The sequence below is a fragment of the Silurus meridionalis genome, chromosome 12 (assembly GCF_014805685.1).
Source record: "Silurus meridionalis isolate SWU-2019-XX chromosome 12, ASM1480568v1, whole genome shotgun sequence".
Taxonomy (NCBI): Eukaryota; Metazoa; Chordata; class Actinopteri; order Siluriformes; family Siluridae; genus Silurus; species Silurus meridionalis.
The window spans coordinates 12,287,387-12,304,230 of NC_060895.1; the positions used below are offsets into that span (position 1 = coordinate 12,287,387).

At 36.2% G+C, this 16,844-nt stretch overlaps 2 protein-coding genes across 2 annotated transcripts in view; both read right to left on the bottom strand.

Annotated features, from left to right (window-relative positions):
• The window catches only part of rpa1 (replication protein A1), a 28,585-nt gene extending 20,515 nt beyond the window's left edge, over positions 1–8,070 (bottom strand). The window contains exons 1-11 of the mRNA XM_046863327.1: positions 7,874–8,070; positions 6,894–6,941; positions 5,534–5,612; positions 4,646–4,754; positions 4,153–4,241; positions 3,079–3,153; positions 2,341–2,458; positions 2,132–2,234; positions 1,969–2,037; positions 1,521–1,713; positions 721–857 (exon numbers count right to left, since the gene is read on the bottom strand). Coding sequence (XP_046719283.1) covers positions 721–857; positions 1,521–1,713; positions 1,969–2,037; positions 2,132–2,234; positions 2,341–2,458; positions 3,079–3,153; positions 4,153–4,241; positions 4,646–4,754; positions 5,534–5,612; positions 6,894–6,941; positions 7,874–7,906 — 1,053 coding nt within the window. The 5' untranslated portion in view covers positions 7,907–8,070. The remainder of the gene's footprint in view (positions 1–720; positions 858–1,520; positions 1,714–1,968; positions 2,038–2,131; positions 2,235–2,340; positions 2,459–3,078; positions 3,154–4,152; positions 4,242–4,645; positions 4,755–5,533; positions 5,613–6,893; positions 6,942–7,873) is intronic.
• Positions 8,071–9,805: 1,735 nt separating this feature from the next.
• Positions 9,806–16,264, bottom strand: serpinf2b (serpin peptidase inhibitor, clade F (alpha-2 antiplasmin, pigment epithelium derived factor), member 2b). The gene is made up of 9 exons (XM_046863168.1): positions 16,171–16,264; positions 15,528–15,595; positions 15,360–15,434; positions 15,009–15,285; positions 14,240–14,383; positions 13,864–14,052; positions 10,856–10,998; positions 10,521–10,725; positions 9,806–10,343 (listed from the first exon to the last, which is right to left on the bottom strand). Exons 2-9 carry the CDS (start codon positions 15,579–15,581, stop codon positions 10,009–10,011), a joined length of 1,422 nt encoding a protein of 473 aa, XP_046719124.1. The 5' UTR covers positions 15,582–15,595; positions 16,171–16,264; the 3' UTR covers positions 9,806–10,008.
• Positions 16,265–16,844: the final 580 nt, after the last annotated feature.

Sequence of the window (16,844 nt, forward strand, 5' to 3'; positions counted from 1 at the left end):
TAAGAGGTGGAGTTTTTATATCCGTTCTCATTGTGCAACCCGACCCGGCCATTTATCTTCTAGCCTCTTTTATTAACAAGCCATTTCCAAAGGTATTAAAAGTATAATCTCAAAATGACATATGATGAGTGACCACATAGTATGTCCCATTAGGCAATTAGCCATACAGAAAAAGAAAAAAAAAAGAGAGAGAGAGAGAGAGAGAGAGAGAGAGAGAACACAAGCCTAAAGTGGCAACAGTGCATTTATTAAATATGCAATAATAATTTAGACAGACACGATAATGATTAATCTTTTAAAACACAAGCATCTGCACTTTTTTCTGCCAATTCCTCTTTAATTACATTCTCGCTACTAGCTGTATTTTTTTTCCAGTATCTGTCCTCACAGTCAATGATTTCGGAATAATTGCTAAAACTCAATTCCGACGTGCGAGACTGCCGCTAAGAACGTACTTAAAAGTGTGAGAGTAGCTTTATTATTTCCAACTCTTAAGCGGTTTGTTTATTGTAGCCTTACGCTGTGTACATGGTGTAAGCTTACACTGCGATAACGATAAATGTATGATTAATTGTGCAGCCCTTGTAAGGTCTTATGCAAATTTTGATATAATCAATTAAAAAAAAAACCATCTAATTAAAATTATACTCCCAGAAGAGAACAAGCAGAACCCTGTCGCCTTTGCATTTCCTTCTCCTCCTGGATGTGTGACAAACTTACCTCATTTCCCCACATGGTGACTTGGATAATTTTGCCAGACATGTCCATCAGCTGGATATTCCTCTTGGAAACTTCACGACTGTTCTTCGTTGTGATACGAGTCACATCCTCCACGCTCTTACACACACCGATCACATCTACAGACCAAAACAAACAAAAAACAAACAGATTAGGAGGCACAACAATGTCTTGTTCCAAATAATGCTTGTAATGAAATGCTTGCCTGCAAATTGTCTGAGCAATACCTGGATTACCCCCCAACTTTGCTGCAGACCTGTTCGCTGCATCATGGCATTGGACAGACTTGCTCATTATGCGTGTAATCCAATAACATGTCAGTTTTATTACGGCAACCTCCCACACTCGCTCCACTCAGCCGCCATCTTAATCCTCTTATTTAATACCGTTATGACTCATTTGAGCACTATTAAGAATATTTCACAAATAACCCGCAGACCTTCATCTCAAAACCTGCCAGAAACAACACACGTGTGGCACCTTACCTTGCCCCTGCTTCCATTACCATAATTACTACTGTGCTTATTACCTTCTTATTTTACCGGTGACAATGTCTGCTTTCCCAGCAAAAAAGAGATGGAAAGTCAAATTGAGCCACAGGCTATTAATGTCATCACTATTATTAATCCTGAATTCATCACCACTGTTATAATTACCACAGCCTCCTGGGCCTGTGACACATCAATCTCGAGGAGGTACCAGTTCCCATAATCTGCTCTACCAATGCTAATTATCAGAATGTCTCTTATTAATGATGGCTATCAATGAAATGGCACGCTCACCCAGAATGGCGTCTTTTTCCCGAGAATCCAAATCGGCAATAGAGACAAAGTCACACTGCACCATGGGAACGTCGTGGTTGTCGTCACAAGGGATGATGGTCGACTCGCCGTTTAGAGTCATCTCGTAGTCGTTCTTAAGAGACGAGAACTGTTTGTTGGCGATCTTCAGAGTTCCCTTAGAGAAGTAGTACACCTGCCATGGAGGATAAGCAGAGCTAAAAATTTCAGCAGGACATCCAACTGTCTGTAATGATAATGATTCGGATCTTGATTGTGATTGGGGATAATGGTGTCAAGTTTGGCTAATTCTAGGAAGCCAGTAGAGACAATTTATAAATGGACAGATGAGCAACATGTGCATCTACTAATAGAGATCAAGATATTCTGCACAACCAGAAGAAAGGCTTTTTTTTTTTTTTTTTTAAATAAATACATAAATAATACTTGCCTTTCCCTGTTCGATCAGGGAGTAGAATTTGTCCACCTCCTGATTAAACCCAGTCACTCTAATTTCTCCCTACACACCAAAATCAATGAAAAAATCAAGGGTTAACACAGTTGGACTTGGCTTTACTGCTGAACCAAATCATAACATTAAAAAAAATTCTTACACTTTCGTCAACAATCTCAATGGAAAAGAGTTTCCCATCCCCTCGAGAGTTGCTCCAGGTACGAATGGCGCTCTTGTTAGTGACTCGTGCTCTAATGGTCCATCTAGGGAACACGACTCTCAGGTCATAAATAGATCCAGAGCATGACGTGGCACACACAAAAGCCCATCAGCAAAACAGAAAATCAAAACGGAGGCATTCGTACTCACTTTGACTGGTAGGGATTTAGGCTGGCAATAGGAACTACTTTTGAAGTGCCTCCTGGTGTGCTGGGGGCAGTCATGGGCTTCTTCCCAAAATCACGAGCAGAGCCTCTATTCATGGAGCCTAATGAGAAAAGAGTAAAAGAGAAGTCAGTGAAGCGTGCACAACGCTAAACCTGGATGAGACAGCCAAAGTTAATTAAGTATCCATCTACAGTGCAGAGCTTGAATATAAAAAAAAAAAAAAAAAACTGTAATAATGCCACCACGATTGGTTGAATATTAACTGTATGCATTTATGCTACTCTTTAAATAAAACTCCATTTTCACATATTTTAACAGTTAGGAGATTTTAATCTATACTGTCCATATACACATTAAAGGATGTAAAAATAATTAGATAATTTTTCTTTTTATTAATACAGTATGAGCAAAAAATATGGATATAATATAAATATACATTTACCCCTTATCTTCTAGCAAATTATACTTTTGCAAAAACACTATTAAGCTCACACACTTTATATCCCAATCAAGATTTCTAGTAAACCCTTAAAAGCCAGGAGCAGCTTAAAAAAAAACAACCACAAGACGATGGAAGCGATTACATTTAACTGTAAACAAGAATCCTGCCACCTGCTGGACATGTGGGAATGTTCCGAAAAATGCAGAAAGTATATGCTTTTCAAAATAATTATGTATGCAGAAAATGGTTAAAACATACCATATTGTGCAAAAAATTACCTGAGTTTTGAGGCTGCAGTAGACGTGGAGCAGGAGCAGCAGGAGCAGGAGCACTCTGTGGAGGCTTGGACTGACCTGGAGCAACAAAGAGCACAAATTCAACTTAAAAACAGTACAAAGTTCAGTGGTGTTTTAAATTGGGAACAAGGCAGCTTTCTCTAGAGGCATCTGATATGGTTTGAAGAATTGGACAAACTGGTAGCCTGGGCACACAGAACAGGCCGATTACATGTCTGGGCCATTAGTTTTCCTATTAACAGCTGCCTGCTGGACAAGTAGGATCAGAAAATCAGTGTTAATATAATGGTTAACGTTGTTTTTTTAGTTGTTTTGTCTTAACTTCTCTTACTCAACAACCTGAGAAAGATTGATATTTTAAAAAAAGTTACACAACACTTTTAATTTGATGTTTTTAATAATAATAAAAAAACATTCCATTTGGTTTATGTCACTTTGTGCTGAAAAATACTGTGATGCCATAACGCATGCTACTTCTTCCCAAATCGTGTTACCTTCTGCAATATTAAGGAATCCTTTTAACTAACCATATTAAATTGAACAGACGATGGACCATCTTTTGCAATCAAAAACATAAAAGGATTTGGAAATACAGTACATCAAGGTTTACAAACATTTTATAAAACTCACCTTGCATTTAAACACTTCATAGAGCGAAGAATAAAGACACGACTCAGACTTAAATAAAACATTCACATGAGATGAGAAGGCAACATAGTTTATAAATGAAATGCTTTTTGAAGCCTTTCTGCATTTTTGTCCAAAGCACAAATGGCATGCTTTAATACCAGAGACGTCATCAGAAGAGAATACAGGCTGTAGCTACATAAGTGCGGTAAAAATTCATGTTCTTTTACATAATAGTTGTTGCCACCTCCAGGAATTCCTGGCAGACATAACAAAATTAAATACCACAGTTCGTATTTGCCTTGCTCAGTAGGCTAGCTGATAGATTTATGATCTGTCCACCACTGGATTAATGATAGTTATAATTCTAATCATCAACCAATAACATTATTCAAACAGTTCTTCTGGTTTCTCAGTGTGTGTACTCACCCTCGACATAAGGAGTTGGGTCTCCTATTTTCCCTGGCACCTGATCTGCAGGTTTAATCACCTCCAAGTCCAGGATAATGACCACAGTGCTATGGCATACAAATGACAAACTCAGAAAGTTCAATATGACTATTAAATCTTCATAAATACGATTCATGTACACTGCATGAACAAGTCTTCATCGCTATATAATACATACTCTAGGACTCTAGATGAAATTAAAGAAATTACTGACAATGTTGTACAGACATGATTTTAAAAATCAGAGTTCAATTGTACAATTTCGAGTGACGGGAAGAAAAAAAAAACAGGCCAAAATAATTGTAGTCAGGGATTGTTGTTTAGTTTTGAAATGGTTCTTTATAATTTGTCGTTGAATTCCCTGCAGTCTATGAAGACTAGGAGTGCACATTCTTTTTTGTTAATAGCTGCTTAAGGTCATGAGTAAGTAAGACATAAATCAGGAGTCGCAAAGTGAAAAATGTGCTCTGACCGTCCATCCTTAAGGACGTTGGTGACACTTTTCTTCAGCAAGCACACGCAGTTGGGCGCTACAAGGTTTTGTTCAGCCAGCGAGTTCAGCGGCGTGGCGAGCATGAAAGCTGCATACAGAAAGAAATCGAACAAGCAAAATCAGGAAAGATTTAAGTTACACATCCATCCCCTCGCTAAAAAAGAAAAAGCTGGCATCAATCTCAGCTCACATCTCCAGCCTGTGTGTCTGTGTGCACCAAAGACGGTAATTAAGATGCAGCACAGCTGTGCATCTTAATGGGCAATGAAACTGCTCTGTAACTTATGCATGAGTTTGCATACCATTAACACTTTTACAACTGACTAAATTAATTACAGGAAAGGGTGTTTTTCTTTCGTGATGCTTTCCCCCTTCTTTTCCTGCTCTTTGATCAGTTTAAACACGGTCCCTCCAGAGCAGCGTGTCTGTCTCCTGATGCGTTAATCACAAAACATCGATTCGGCCTCGGATTCTACTCCCAGTAACATATGTACAGATACATTGTAGAACAGCTTTTTCATTTATAACAGACAGCCACAAGGCATATATTTATACAACACCAAAATTATTTTCGTATTTTCAACATTATCAATTGATCTCTAATAAGTAAGTACTCCAAACCAATAAATTTAAATAAAACAAACAACAACAACATATACATACATACACACACACATACATATATACATATATATATATATATATATGTGTGTGTGTGTGTGTGTGTGTGTGTGTGTGTATATATATATATATATATATATATATATATATATATATATATATATATATATATATATATATATATATATATATATATATATATATTTTTTTTTATCAAAAGAAAAACAGTGTAACAGTAAAACTTACAGGACATGGTGTAAAGACCATCGCTCATCATCAGGCGAAAGCGAACTGGTCCATTGCCCGAATCAAGCTTTCGAATATTCTACAAAAATAAAACAGAAGGGGCTTTTTGTCGTTTTTTTTTTTTTGCACTTGGGTACATGCTTTTGCCTTTCTAAAGAATGAAGTCGGACATAGACACTCACAGTCCACTTTATTAGGAACACCTGGACATTCATGCAGCTTTCTCAGGTAATCATGTGGCAGCAGTACAATACAAGCAATCATGCATTTCAGGTCAAGAACATCAGTCAATATTCACACCAAAATGAAGAAAATGTGTGAGCTTTATGACTCTGATCTGAGGGACAGTATTATGTTTGGAAAAACCTTGTTGATGAGAAACAGGCTTGCCACCCAAGCCTGATGACTGGATGTGAAGAACACGATCACTTAAGTATAAATCAGTCCTTAAATAGACAAAACAGCATATGGTTCTGTTCCCTGCATGCTGTCAGCTCTCATTTACATAAACCTTAATCACTTCATAATAAATGAGAAAAGATTTGTTAATGCAGTTTTAGAAGCACAAAGCTGGTGGGTAATTAAGCAATCAATCTTACAATTCAGTTCATCTCATTTAACAGAAAATGTGCTAAATCCTGCACCTGCTCTATTGGCACCACTTGTTGAGTTTAACTCACTATAGCTGCTCTTAAACCATAAAAACAAGCAGAAACAAACTACTTCACTAGTGATACTGCTACACCAGGTCTAGTCGTTTTCTAGTTATTTTTAATAATTTGTATGCCAAATATATCATATATATCATCACACATACAAGAAACAAGAAAATATTTGACGTGAACCTTTTTTTTTTCTTTCAAGTAATTGAAAAATCTAGCCAGTGCATTTTCCCGTTACAAGGACAACTCTTTCTATTTTCAGGTTGTGCATCCACTCGAGGTATGTTCAGATGCAGTTTCTAGATAAAGAGTGAATGTAGGATTTATAATGTCTGCACTTCATTTCATAAACATAAATAAATAAAAGATTGGTTTATCATTACAAATTGCCTATTACTAATGAAAATCTATTTAGTTAACATTCAGAAGCATTTTAAATTCTAATTCCAGCACATAATCAACATTCTGCCCACAGAATGCAAAACAAAACAAAAAAATAATGCTAATAAAATTTCTGAGAATCAAAACAGGCTTTAAAAACATTGTATTGTATAAAATTATATCAAGGCATTTTAGTTCTTGTGTTTTTAGAACTCATGGACATTTTATGATTTAACCCCTTCCTGTCCCAAAAATATCAAGTCAACCAATAAAACGTCAAACAAAATTATATGATAGCAGTGACAAGAGATACTTACAATCAACTGAAGAACTGGGTTTGTAACCTCTTTACCCTTGATCAGGCCCTGAAACACAAGAAGAAATCAAACGTAACCAAAGCAGCAGCGAGTGTGCCTACAAACAAACAACTGTTAGTGTGTGACTTTTTATTTTGGTGCATGAACATCTGTTATACAGCATTTGTGCTTTGATTAAAAGCGTTGAACTGTTTTGTAAAGTCCAGCACATCCCACAGATTTGAACTCTCTAGTGGTGAATCCATGAGTTAAAATGTCTCATGCTCCCTAAACCACTTTTCTACAGTTTAAACCTGATCAATCCTGGTACATTCAGGTTTGGGCACAATACATTGCTGAACTTGGCCAACTCATACAACCACAGATCATAACACTGCCCATGGACAGTAGCCACCAGACATGTTGAGTGCATCACATAATCCACCTCTCTTAAACTTACTCACCTCACTCTAAAACTGGGCAGATCTGGACTCATCAGACCCCAAGACCTATTTGTACTGCTGCAGTGTCAATGGTTATCATCCATTACATTTTTATAAACGATTCTCCATAATGTATGATCATTAATATCCCATGCCTCCTATGTCCAGGAAAAGCTGCCTAAACACGTTTCTGACCACAAGCTTCAGAATAGTTTTGGTTACAACCTTTCTGTCTCTCTTGTGTATTTACAATAAGCAAAAGTAATAAAAACATTTAGCAGTGACTGGTGAGTAAATAATACAATGTGAGCATAGCAATTGTCGCCAATATGCGAGATATACGCACCTTGCCACCAAACACTAATGCTCATTATAAAACACCCCATAAAAACCATTACAAAACGATTTTCTAGACTCAAATAACTGGTTTAGACTTCACGTTACACTACACTGTAAACTCCAGTGTTTTATAAAATCAAACAGCCACGATTTCGGGCCTGAAATAAACAGCACCTTATACACGGTATGTATTTATATCTCGTGCACGCAGTCACTTACCTCTATTGCGCCCTCTGACAATTGAACAGCCATGACTTCTCGCAAAATCGCTCCTGGTTTAAAACTAAATGCTGCGTTACTGGTACTTCACAGGAAAGTTTTCCGCAGCGCCAAAACGTTTTGTTGAGCTAAAGCTCGTGCCGCCAACTCTCACTCAAAACGCGCGAACCTGGAAGCCACTTCCTGCTCGTTGCGTCACTACCGGTAACGCATAAAGCCCACGTGACCGACTCCCGCATACGAATTTTCTTTATTATCATTGTTGTTATTATTATTATTATTACTATTACTATTATTATTGTTATTATTATTATTAGTTGTATCCCGTCACCGGCGTTCTAAAAAATCTTCTCGTATATTAAAAGAGACGTTTGTCCTGGTGCCAAAGGGCAGAGAATTGTCTAAATATTAGTGTTAATATAACTGCATATGTAAAATAAGACAAACATGACTGTATTGCAGTAAATGTAACAAATATAATGATTGAAATATTATAATCCCCTCTCCATAAATGTCTCAGAAAACGCTCCCAGCATAAATATACAAGTGTTATATTTTGTTAGGTTACACATTATGAACAGAAAATCCCTCCAAAAAACATTTTCTAACATACGCATGCGCAGGAGCCCTTAGGTGGCTGTCGATCATTTAAAGCAGTCACGACCCAGAAACATCCAGGAAAAACTGGGCAAAATAACAAAAAGATGCTGTGTTTTTAGACCTCAACTTAAAAAATTCATTCAGTTCATATTCCTGCTTATATAACACAATAAGAAAGTTTTAACTTAGGAAGAGTTCAAAAATCAATATTTGGTGGAATAGCCCTGATTTGTAATTACAGCTTTCATGTGTCTTGGCATGGTTTCCACCAGTAATTCACATTGCCTGACTTTATGCCCTCCTGGTGCAAATATTCAAGCAGCACAGCGTTGTTTGATGGCTTGTGACCATCTATATTCCTCTAAATCACATTCTAGAATGGGTTTTAGGTCTGGAGATTGGGCTGGCATGATAGGGTCTTGATCTGGCGGTCCACCATCCACATCTTGATTGACCTGGCTGTGTGACATTGAACATTGTCCTGCTGGAGAAAACTATTTCTCAGAGTTGAGAAATATTGTCAGAGCAGAAGGAAGCAAGTTTTATTCCAGGACAACTTTGTATGTGGCTTGATTCTTGTGCCCATCACAAAGACAAATGTGGCCGGGTTTCAGCCTTGCTGGAGCACCCAAAGATCATCAATGATCCCCCACCAAATTTCACAGTGAGTGTAAAACACTGTGGCTTGTAGGAATCTTCAGGTCTCCAGCTAACCATTAGATGACCAGGTGTTTGGCTAAGCTGAAAATTAGACTTATTAGAGAGGGTAACCTTTTTATCCCAATTACATTTAAGGTACTGCTAACACTGGTCCTATTGCAAGAGGGTAGTGATGACCATTGATGTTTGATGTGTTTTTTTTTTCACCATTAAATAAGATTTGGTACAGGTGATCACCTAATCAGTAATCGATTAAGTAGAATGAGGTGTGCCTGTGCTGGAATTCAATAGACACTGGAATAAAATGCTGCCATTCTCATAGAGGGGCTGATTTAGGTAACATGTACTGTAAGTTTTTTTGTTGTTGTTTTTTCTTTTTTTTTTACAAAGCAGTACTATTTTTAAATTCTGCTGTCATATCATAAGCAAAACTCTTATCTTAAAAATATTTTATCTTCTTGTACAAAGGTACTGTATTATTATTATCATTATTTACATGTTTTTTTTATATTACTTTTTTGTGCTTAATCATTTTTGGTAGCTTTTTAGACATTTCTCTCTTCTTTAGATCTTTACATAACAAGAAAAAAGAATAATGACAAGAGGATGATTTATAGTTTCCACATTAAAGTAAGACCATTGCTCGAAATGACAGAATATGTAAAAAGGGACTTCATTTTTAAAAATACATTTATTTAATCATCAAACATATGCTTTTGGGATAAAATGTCATGCTGAGCTGAATATATATACTGTATGTGAGAAGAAACATGAAAAAAATCCAATATGTCATATTGTAACCAAGCACAGATTGGTTGCAGGTCTTGATTTGCTATGTGCAGGCAGGCCAGTGTTAAAGACATAAATAAGCATGCTTACTTTGGTGGCTTCTCAAAATGCTTTGAACTAGGCATCTCTCCTTTATCTGGGAGGCTTGGACCTAATGTTACAGAACCTCCACTAGGATTAGGGTTTGAAATAACCCCCAGAAAAAGTGGTGTTTGAGTGGAATCCTCTATAAGGGCCAAGAAAAATGGCTGGTTGACTGTAAAAGAAGGATTGGAACGGCTGATGGCTACACTGGTTGCAGCTGAAGCCTCTGCACCTTCCTCACTGATCTCAATGCTGGATTTGTGCTTTACACTGGAGACCAGCAGGGGTCCCTCTGTGATGCCAGCCAGATTAGGATTTGAGAACAGCTCCCCTAGACCTGGAAAAAAACACATTAATAAGCATATTATTATTATTCATATTATTATTATTATTATTATTATTATTATTAGGATCAAATTGTTGATATTTAAATCCACTTCTTCTAACAGAATTACCTTTAATTTAAAATTATATGTTATGTTGTGTATTAACTAACATCAGTGTTCTTTCTTACCCATGCTTGTCAGGGTGTCTTCGAGTTCCTGAGTGAAATCCAATTTGAATTTTGGGAGTTTAACCTGCATACTTTTCTCTCGTGGGAAGTGATTATAAAGATCTGAGATATTAAGTTTGGCTGCAATGGCTGACACGTCCACCGATCCTATTACAGGCATTATAATAATCAGGCTCATGTTCCCTTTGAACGGGAATCGAGCTATCTGCCAAAGAGTAAAGGTCAAAACAAAAGATGTTAATTACTGGAATGTCTATAAAATTAACAATATTCGGTAATGCAACAGTATGAAATAAATCCACAGGTGAATTATTGATTTTCTGTTCCATGTATACCTGTGCATCAAGTTCATTGTGGTTGAAAAGGCTGAGTGGGTATTTTGGCCCAAGCATCATGTCAACATTGACTATTTGATTTTCATCAATATAAAAAGGCTCACTGGAGGTAAAGTGAGGGTCAAAGCGCCAGAGCCACTCTCCTGAAGGAAAAAAAAAGAAAAAACACAAAAGACAAATGAATAAGATAGTACACGTAAATTCAGGTCAGGGTGACAAATTGTTAAATACATGGGTATTAATAACAAATAAGCTGTTCCATATCTTTTCTTTTGCCAAAAATAAATCCAAGCATCTTTGTGTTCAAATATTAAATGGGCCCAATATCTTACTACCACATAATGAAAGATTTTTGTACCAAAATATTTGCCTTCCATGAGTAGTTATCTATTTGGAAAATATATATTTTCTTTTGGCTACCAATGCCTATGGGTAAGTTTATTATTAATGACATATAATGGTGCAATAAAAAGAGGTAAATGTAAATACAACAAAAGAATGTGTTTACAAGTGCATATATATATATATTATTATTATTTATTTGTATTTTTTTTTCTCCATTTAATTTCCATGTATCAAAGTTTCAGTTTCCTTTAAAAAAAATAAATAAATAAAAGAGCGAAAGAAAAAAGTAAAAAGGCACAGGATCACTGATGTAAAGCATCATGGCCAGCCTGGGAGCTAAACTCATCAATCTCACTACTAGCACCCAGAAGGTAGGTACATTCTTCTTTCCTAAGGTGTGACTGAATAACCCGAAGTAAAAATGCTTGGAACAGCAATTATTTTCAATTATTTCCCTAGCAGGCAGCAGAAAATTCTAATCCAGTTCACTGTAAACCAGCCTTAAAATGTAATAGATAAATGACTATCCCAAAGCTATTTTTTGTCTCAGAAGTAAGAAACTGCCCAACTGCACAGTTAGAGAATTATATGCCCACTAGAGGCTAAGATAATATTACAAATTGCCACCACCACACCAAACATTTAAAAGAGTAGCAAAGAAATGAACACACTTTTCTCAAACCTCTAATTCTAATAATATTTCAGACAAAAACAGAGTATATCACACAACAGCAGGCTTACATTTGACTAATTTACATAAAACAACCCAAGGATATTTGACTGAACAAAGTGGTTGAATTTGCAAAGAATCTTATAGCAGGAAAAGCATTTGTTCATGAAATAGCCCGCAAAACGGCACAAAAAAACAAAAGGCCATGGAAATGGAATAACAAGCTATATCAAGCTTTACTGTGGCAATGATGATGAGTTTGCTCTAAGCCAAAAAGCTCAAATTTGGTCTCATCAGCCCAACCTTTCCACATCATCACTAAATCTCCAAAAAGTCCAGGACTATGTTTTGATGTATGTCTGATATACATGATGTGCTTTGTTTAGGTATTTCAACAATACATTCAAAGAACATGTGCATTAGTATTGTGAAATACAAAAATCATGTGATATTTAAATAGTACATAGGTTTATTCCAATAAACAAATTATGATGGCAATTGGTTGCACCTAAACTGAGTTTTACAGTAATTAAACAAATATAATGATTATATTTTAATATATATATATATATATATATATATATTATTATTATTTATTTGTATTTTTTTCTCCATTTAATTTCCATGTATCAAAGTTTCAGTTTCCTTAAAAAAAATAAATAAATAAAAGAGCGAAAGAAAAAAGTAAAAAGGCACAGGATCACTGATGTAAAGCATCATGGCCAGCCTGGGAGCTAAACTCATCAATCTCACTACTAGCACCCAGAAGGTAGGTACATTCTTCTTTCCTAAGGTGTGACTGAATAACCCAGTAAAAATGCTTGGAACAGCAATTATTTTCAATTATTTCCTAGCAGGCAGCAGAAAATTCTAATCCAGTTCACTGTAAACCAGCCTTAAAATGTAATAGATAAATGACTATCCCAAAGCTATTTTTTGTCTCAGAAGTAAGAAACTGCCCAACTGCACAGTTAGAGAATTATATGCCCACTAGAGGCTAAGATAATATTACAAATTGCCACCACCACACCAAACATTTAAAAGAGTAGCAAAGAAATGAACACACTTTTCTCAAACCTCTAATTCTAATAATATTTCAGACAAAAACAGAGTATATCACACAACAGCAGGCTTACATTTGACTAATTTACATAAAACAACCCAAGGATATTTGACTGAACAAAGTGGTTGAATTTGCAAAGAATCTTATAGCAGGAAAAGCATTTGTTCATGAAATAGCCCGCAAAACGGCACAAAAAAACAAAAGGCCATGGAAATGGAATAACAAGCTATATCAAGCTTTACTGTGGCAATGATGATGAGTTTGCTCTAAGCCAAAAAGCTCAAATTTGGTCTCATCAGCCCAACCTTTCCACATCATCACTAAATCTCCAAAAAGTCCAGGACTATGTTTTGATGTATGTCTGATATACATGATGTGCTTTGTTTAGGTATTTCAACAATACATTCAAAGAACATGTGCATTAGTATTGTGAAATACAAAAATCATGTGATATTTAAATAGTACATAGGTTTATTCCAATAAACAAATTATGATGGCAATTGGTTGCACCTAAACTGAGTTTTACAGTAATTAAACAAATATAATGATTATATTTTAATATATATATATATATATATATATATATATATATATATATATATATATATATATATATACATACATACATACTGTTTCCCACCCCTACTTTCATCACTGGTATTGGCTACTCATTTGATATAAATAAAACAAATAAATCCAATTCAGGTCCAGGTTGTAATGCTACAAATGTACATGCTGACATATAAATTTAAGTTTAATAGATAAATACTTATGCAAGGCTCTATACCTGGATTGTTTTCTAATGGATCTTTTAGCCTCACAATTATCTGCCAGTAATCATGTTATACTGAAACCATCCAGGGTCCCAATAGGAAGCAGTATGTTATAACTCTAACTACTAAACATAATGTATAGCCATCATTGTATTACCTTTGTAGTGCACAGCATTGATGAGCATCATGACAAGGTTAGGAGGGAGACTGGAGAGGAAGTCTGTAACATGACCATTTGTGGATTTCTCGACCCACTCATTGATCTCTTCCAAATCAGTCAAGGCTCCAGGCTTTGAATCAAACACTCTGAGAGACTCCTCCATAAACTTTTGGTTTGGCTGAAACCCTTAAAAAAAAATAAAAAGTTATAGATTTATCATGTTTGTCATATCCATTCTGTTATACATTCTTTTGTTAGGATTAAGAACTCCTCTTCATCAGCTCCAAATCAAAGACAGCGACACAATGCATATCTGTCCTTAAGTTTGCAGAGAATATCATTGGGGTATCATATCTTTTCCCCTCTCACTTACCATCAGCCAGGTACATGCGGCTGGCGATTTGCAGGGCATTTTTGCGCACATGGTGGAGAAGGCTTTTCAGTGCTTTTTGGTAGCATGGAACTGTATCAGCATGTAGATGTTGAAGGAGGAGCTCTTCTGTTTCATTCCTCGCTCCTGATAACCAAAGGTTCATCACAATTAAAAATTGCTCAATCATTCATGACACAGTCACAGAGAAAACAACAGCAAAAATAATAAACAGTTACTCTCATGTTATAGGGCTAATTTCCTGCCATGGTTTGGGTTCACTTGCTCTTATAAAATTCACTGCAAATTACTACAATTTTGCCATGAAAGCATTTTTATCCTGACAGGAGCTGCTTATTCCAGGATATTCAGTGACTGTATCCATGGCGAACGAAAGCTCACTGAATGGTTTGGTAAATATAAAAGTATGAAAATGATTCAAATCATATGCTATGAGCTTTACAGAAAGCAGACCTCAACCCACCTGAACATGGTGATATGTGGGACTAACGGCGCTCTCTACCACCATCAGAACACCAAAACCTCTGAAACAATGTCTTACATTTCCTAAGACTTGTAAAAATTTAGGCCACTGGCCATTGAACCCCGCAAAACTCTTTATTTAACTCTTTTTTTCCCCCAAATATGTTTTTATTCAGATAAAATCAAGCTAAAGTGATACTAAATTCAATCAAAAAAGCTAATATATGGCTTCATTAGTGGCTTGAAAATAAATTGCAAATGTTGCAAGCGTTGCATTTCAAGAACGTACCCAGAGCCAAGTGAGAAAGTGCCAAGGACACACTGAGGGGGGAGATAATAATATTAGATTGTTTTTGATCGGACTTCAGGTTCTCCAACAGCTCCAGACCGAACTTCATAATCCCTCTCGCTACGGCCCGACGGAGTTCTTTAGAATTCAACGAACCACACAGCTCATCCAAGTCTTCCTCTGAGGAGCTCTCGTCATTTTCAGCAGTGGAGGTAGAGGTAGCAAAGCCATCTGGAGTTAATTCTTCTGTGTGGGACACGTTGGAGCTTACTACTGCCTGTCAGAAACACATTGACTGTCTCGTGAATCAGATTAGGTGATATGTGAGATTTATTCAATGAATGAACTTACTGTTATGGGTTGGCTGGGTGTCAGCCGTGTAAGAGGAATCACTGAGACATTTTTGTCCTCTGTAATGGCATCCTCCTTTGAAAGTACAAGACCAGCCTTTTTAATTAAACATGGGAGTTGGGGGTTCGAGAAATAATGGCAAGAATAATGTAATGTTTTTAGTTTTACCGTCCAGCAATGTTGGCAGTAACAGAAAAGGAGTACAAGTAATCTTAAATCCATGTCCAACAGCCAGTCTAAAATAACACGTTTCAAATTGAAGCAAATATGAGCAGCTGATGCATACATTTCATTTCATGCTCAGTAATTTTCATCTTTCCTTACTCTTTCACGGTACCACATTTCTAAATAGATCAGTATCACCACCTATTACTGAAGTTATAAGTGAAGTATTGTTTGTATTCTAAATTCAACATTAAACCATCAGGCGATATTGTTAACATACAAGAGAGAAAAATAATTGAACTATTGAACTATTTAATACAAATTCTACATTGGGTCAAACTTAAGGCAAATGCAAATGCAAAAAATAAATAAATAAAAAAGAAATCTGAATGTGTACCAAAAATGCATGTATATTAAAATCATGCAGTAATAGTTGATCTAGTTCTCTCTCTCTCTCTACATAATGCACTATGAACTGAGGAACACAGTACACGTCAATTGAGCCAATTTAGAACATTATTTAGACATTATAACATTATTTACTTAATCACGGATCATGCTGTACACACATTTGAACAAAAACTACATACATCCAAGTAAATTTCAGTGTGTGTTATTTACAATAGTACAAGAAAATTGAACTTACCTGCAAAACTACAGTCTTAAAATAAGAGGAAACCACAAATGGTCAAAGGAAAACTGACCTCTCTTAAAGTTTGGCAATCAATGGACGGGCAGTTACACTTCAACTTTCATTGATCTGTGCTTCATATAACTCACATACATGTAAACATTGAGAGAGCGCTTGATGCCCCAAACAGCAAACACACGAGGTATGCATCATGTAGACATTTAGAGATATGTGACTATGCTGAACATAATGGATAAAGGACTATCTTAATGTAGGGTTCTAAGGAACCTGCTTGCTGGAAGCCGTGGAGGCTTTCTACGGCATTTACGAGAAGCACTGCAGTTAATGGAGGGAAAGGATAGAGGATAGGAGAGAGAAAGTGAGAGAGAGAGAGAGAGAGAGAGAGAGAGAGAGAGAGAGAGAGAGAGAGAGAGAAAGGGCGGTTGAACTGTTACGTATATATAGATTATCAATAAAGATTGGCAGTTGGTGAACTGATGCTGTTAAGACATACCCCACATTATCCAGTCCAACAGAGAAAGCCACAGAGCTCTCTAAAACTCGAGGCATTAGATGTCAACACTCAACAAGGACTTTGCCCTGCTAGGCCAAGGTTTCTAATTGGTGACTGTGGACCTAAACAGCAAACCTTAAAAATGGTCAAATGAACACTATCCTGAATGTATTCA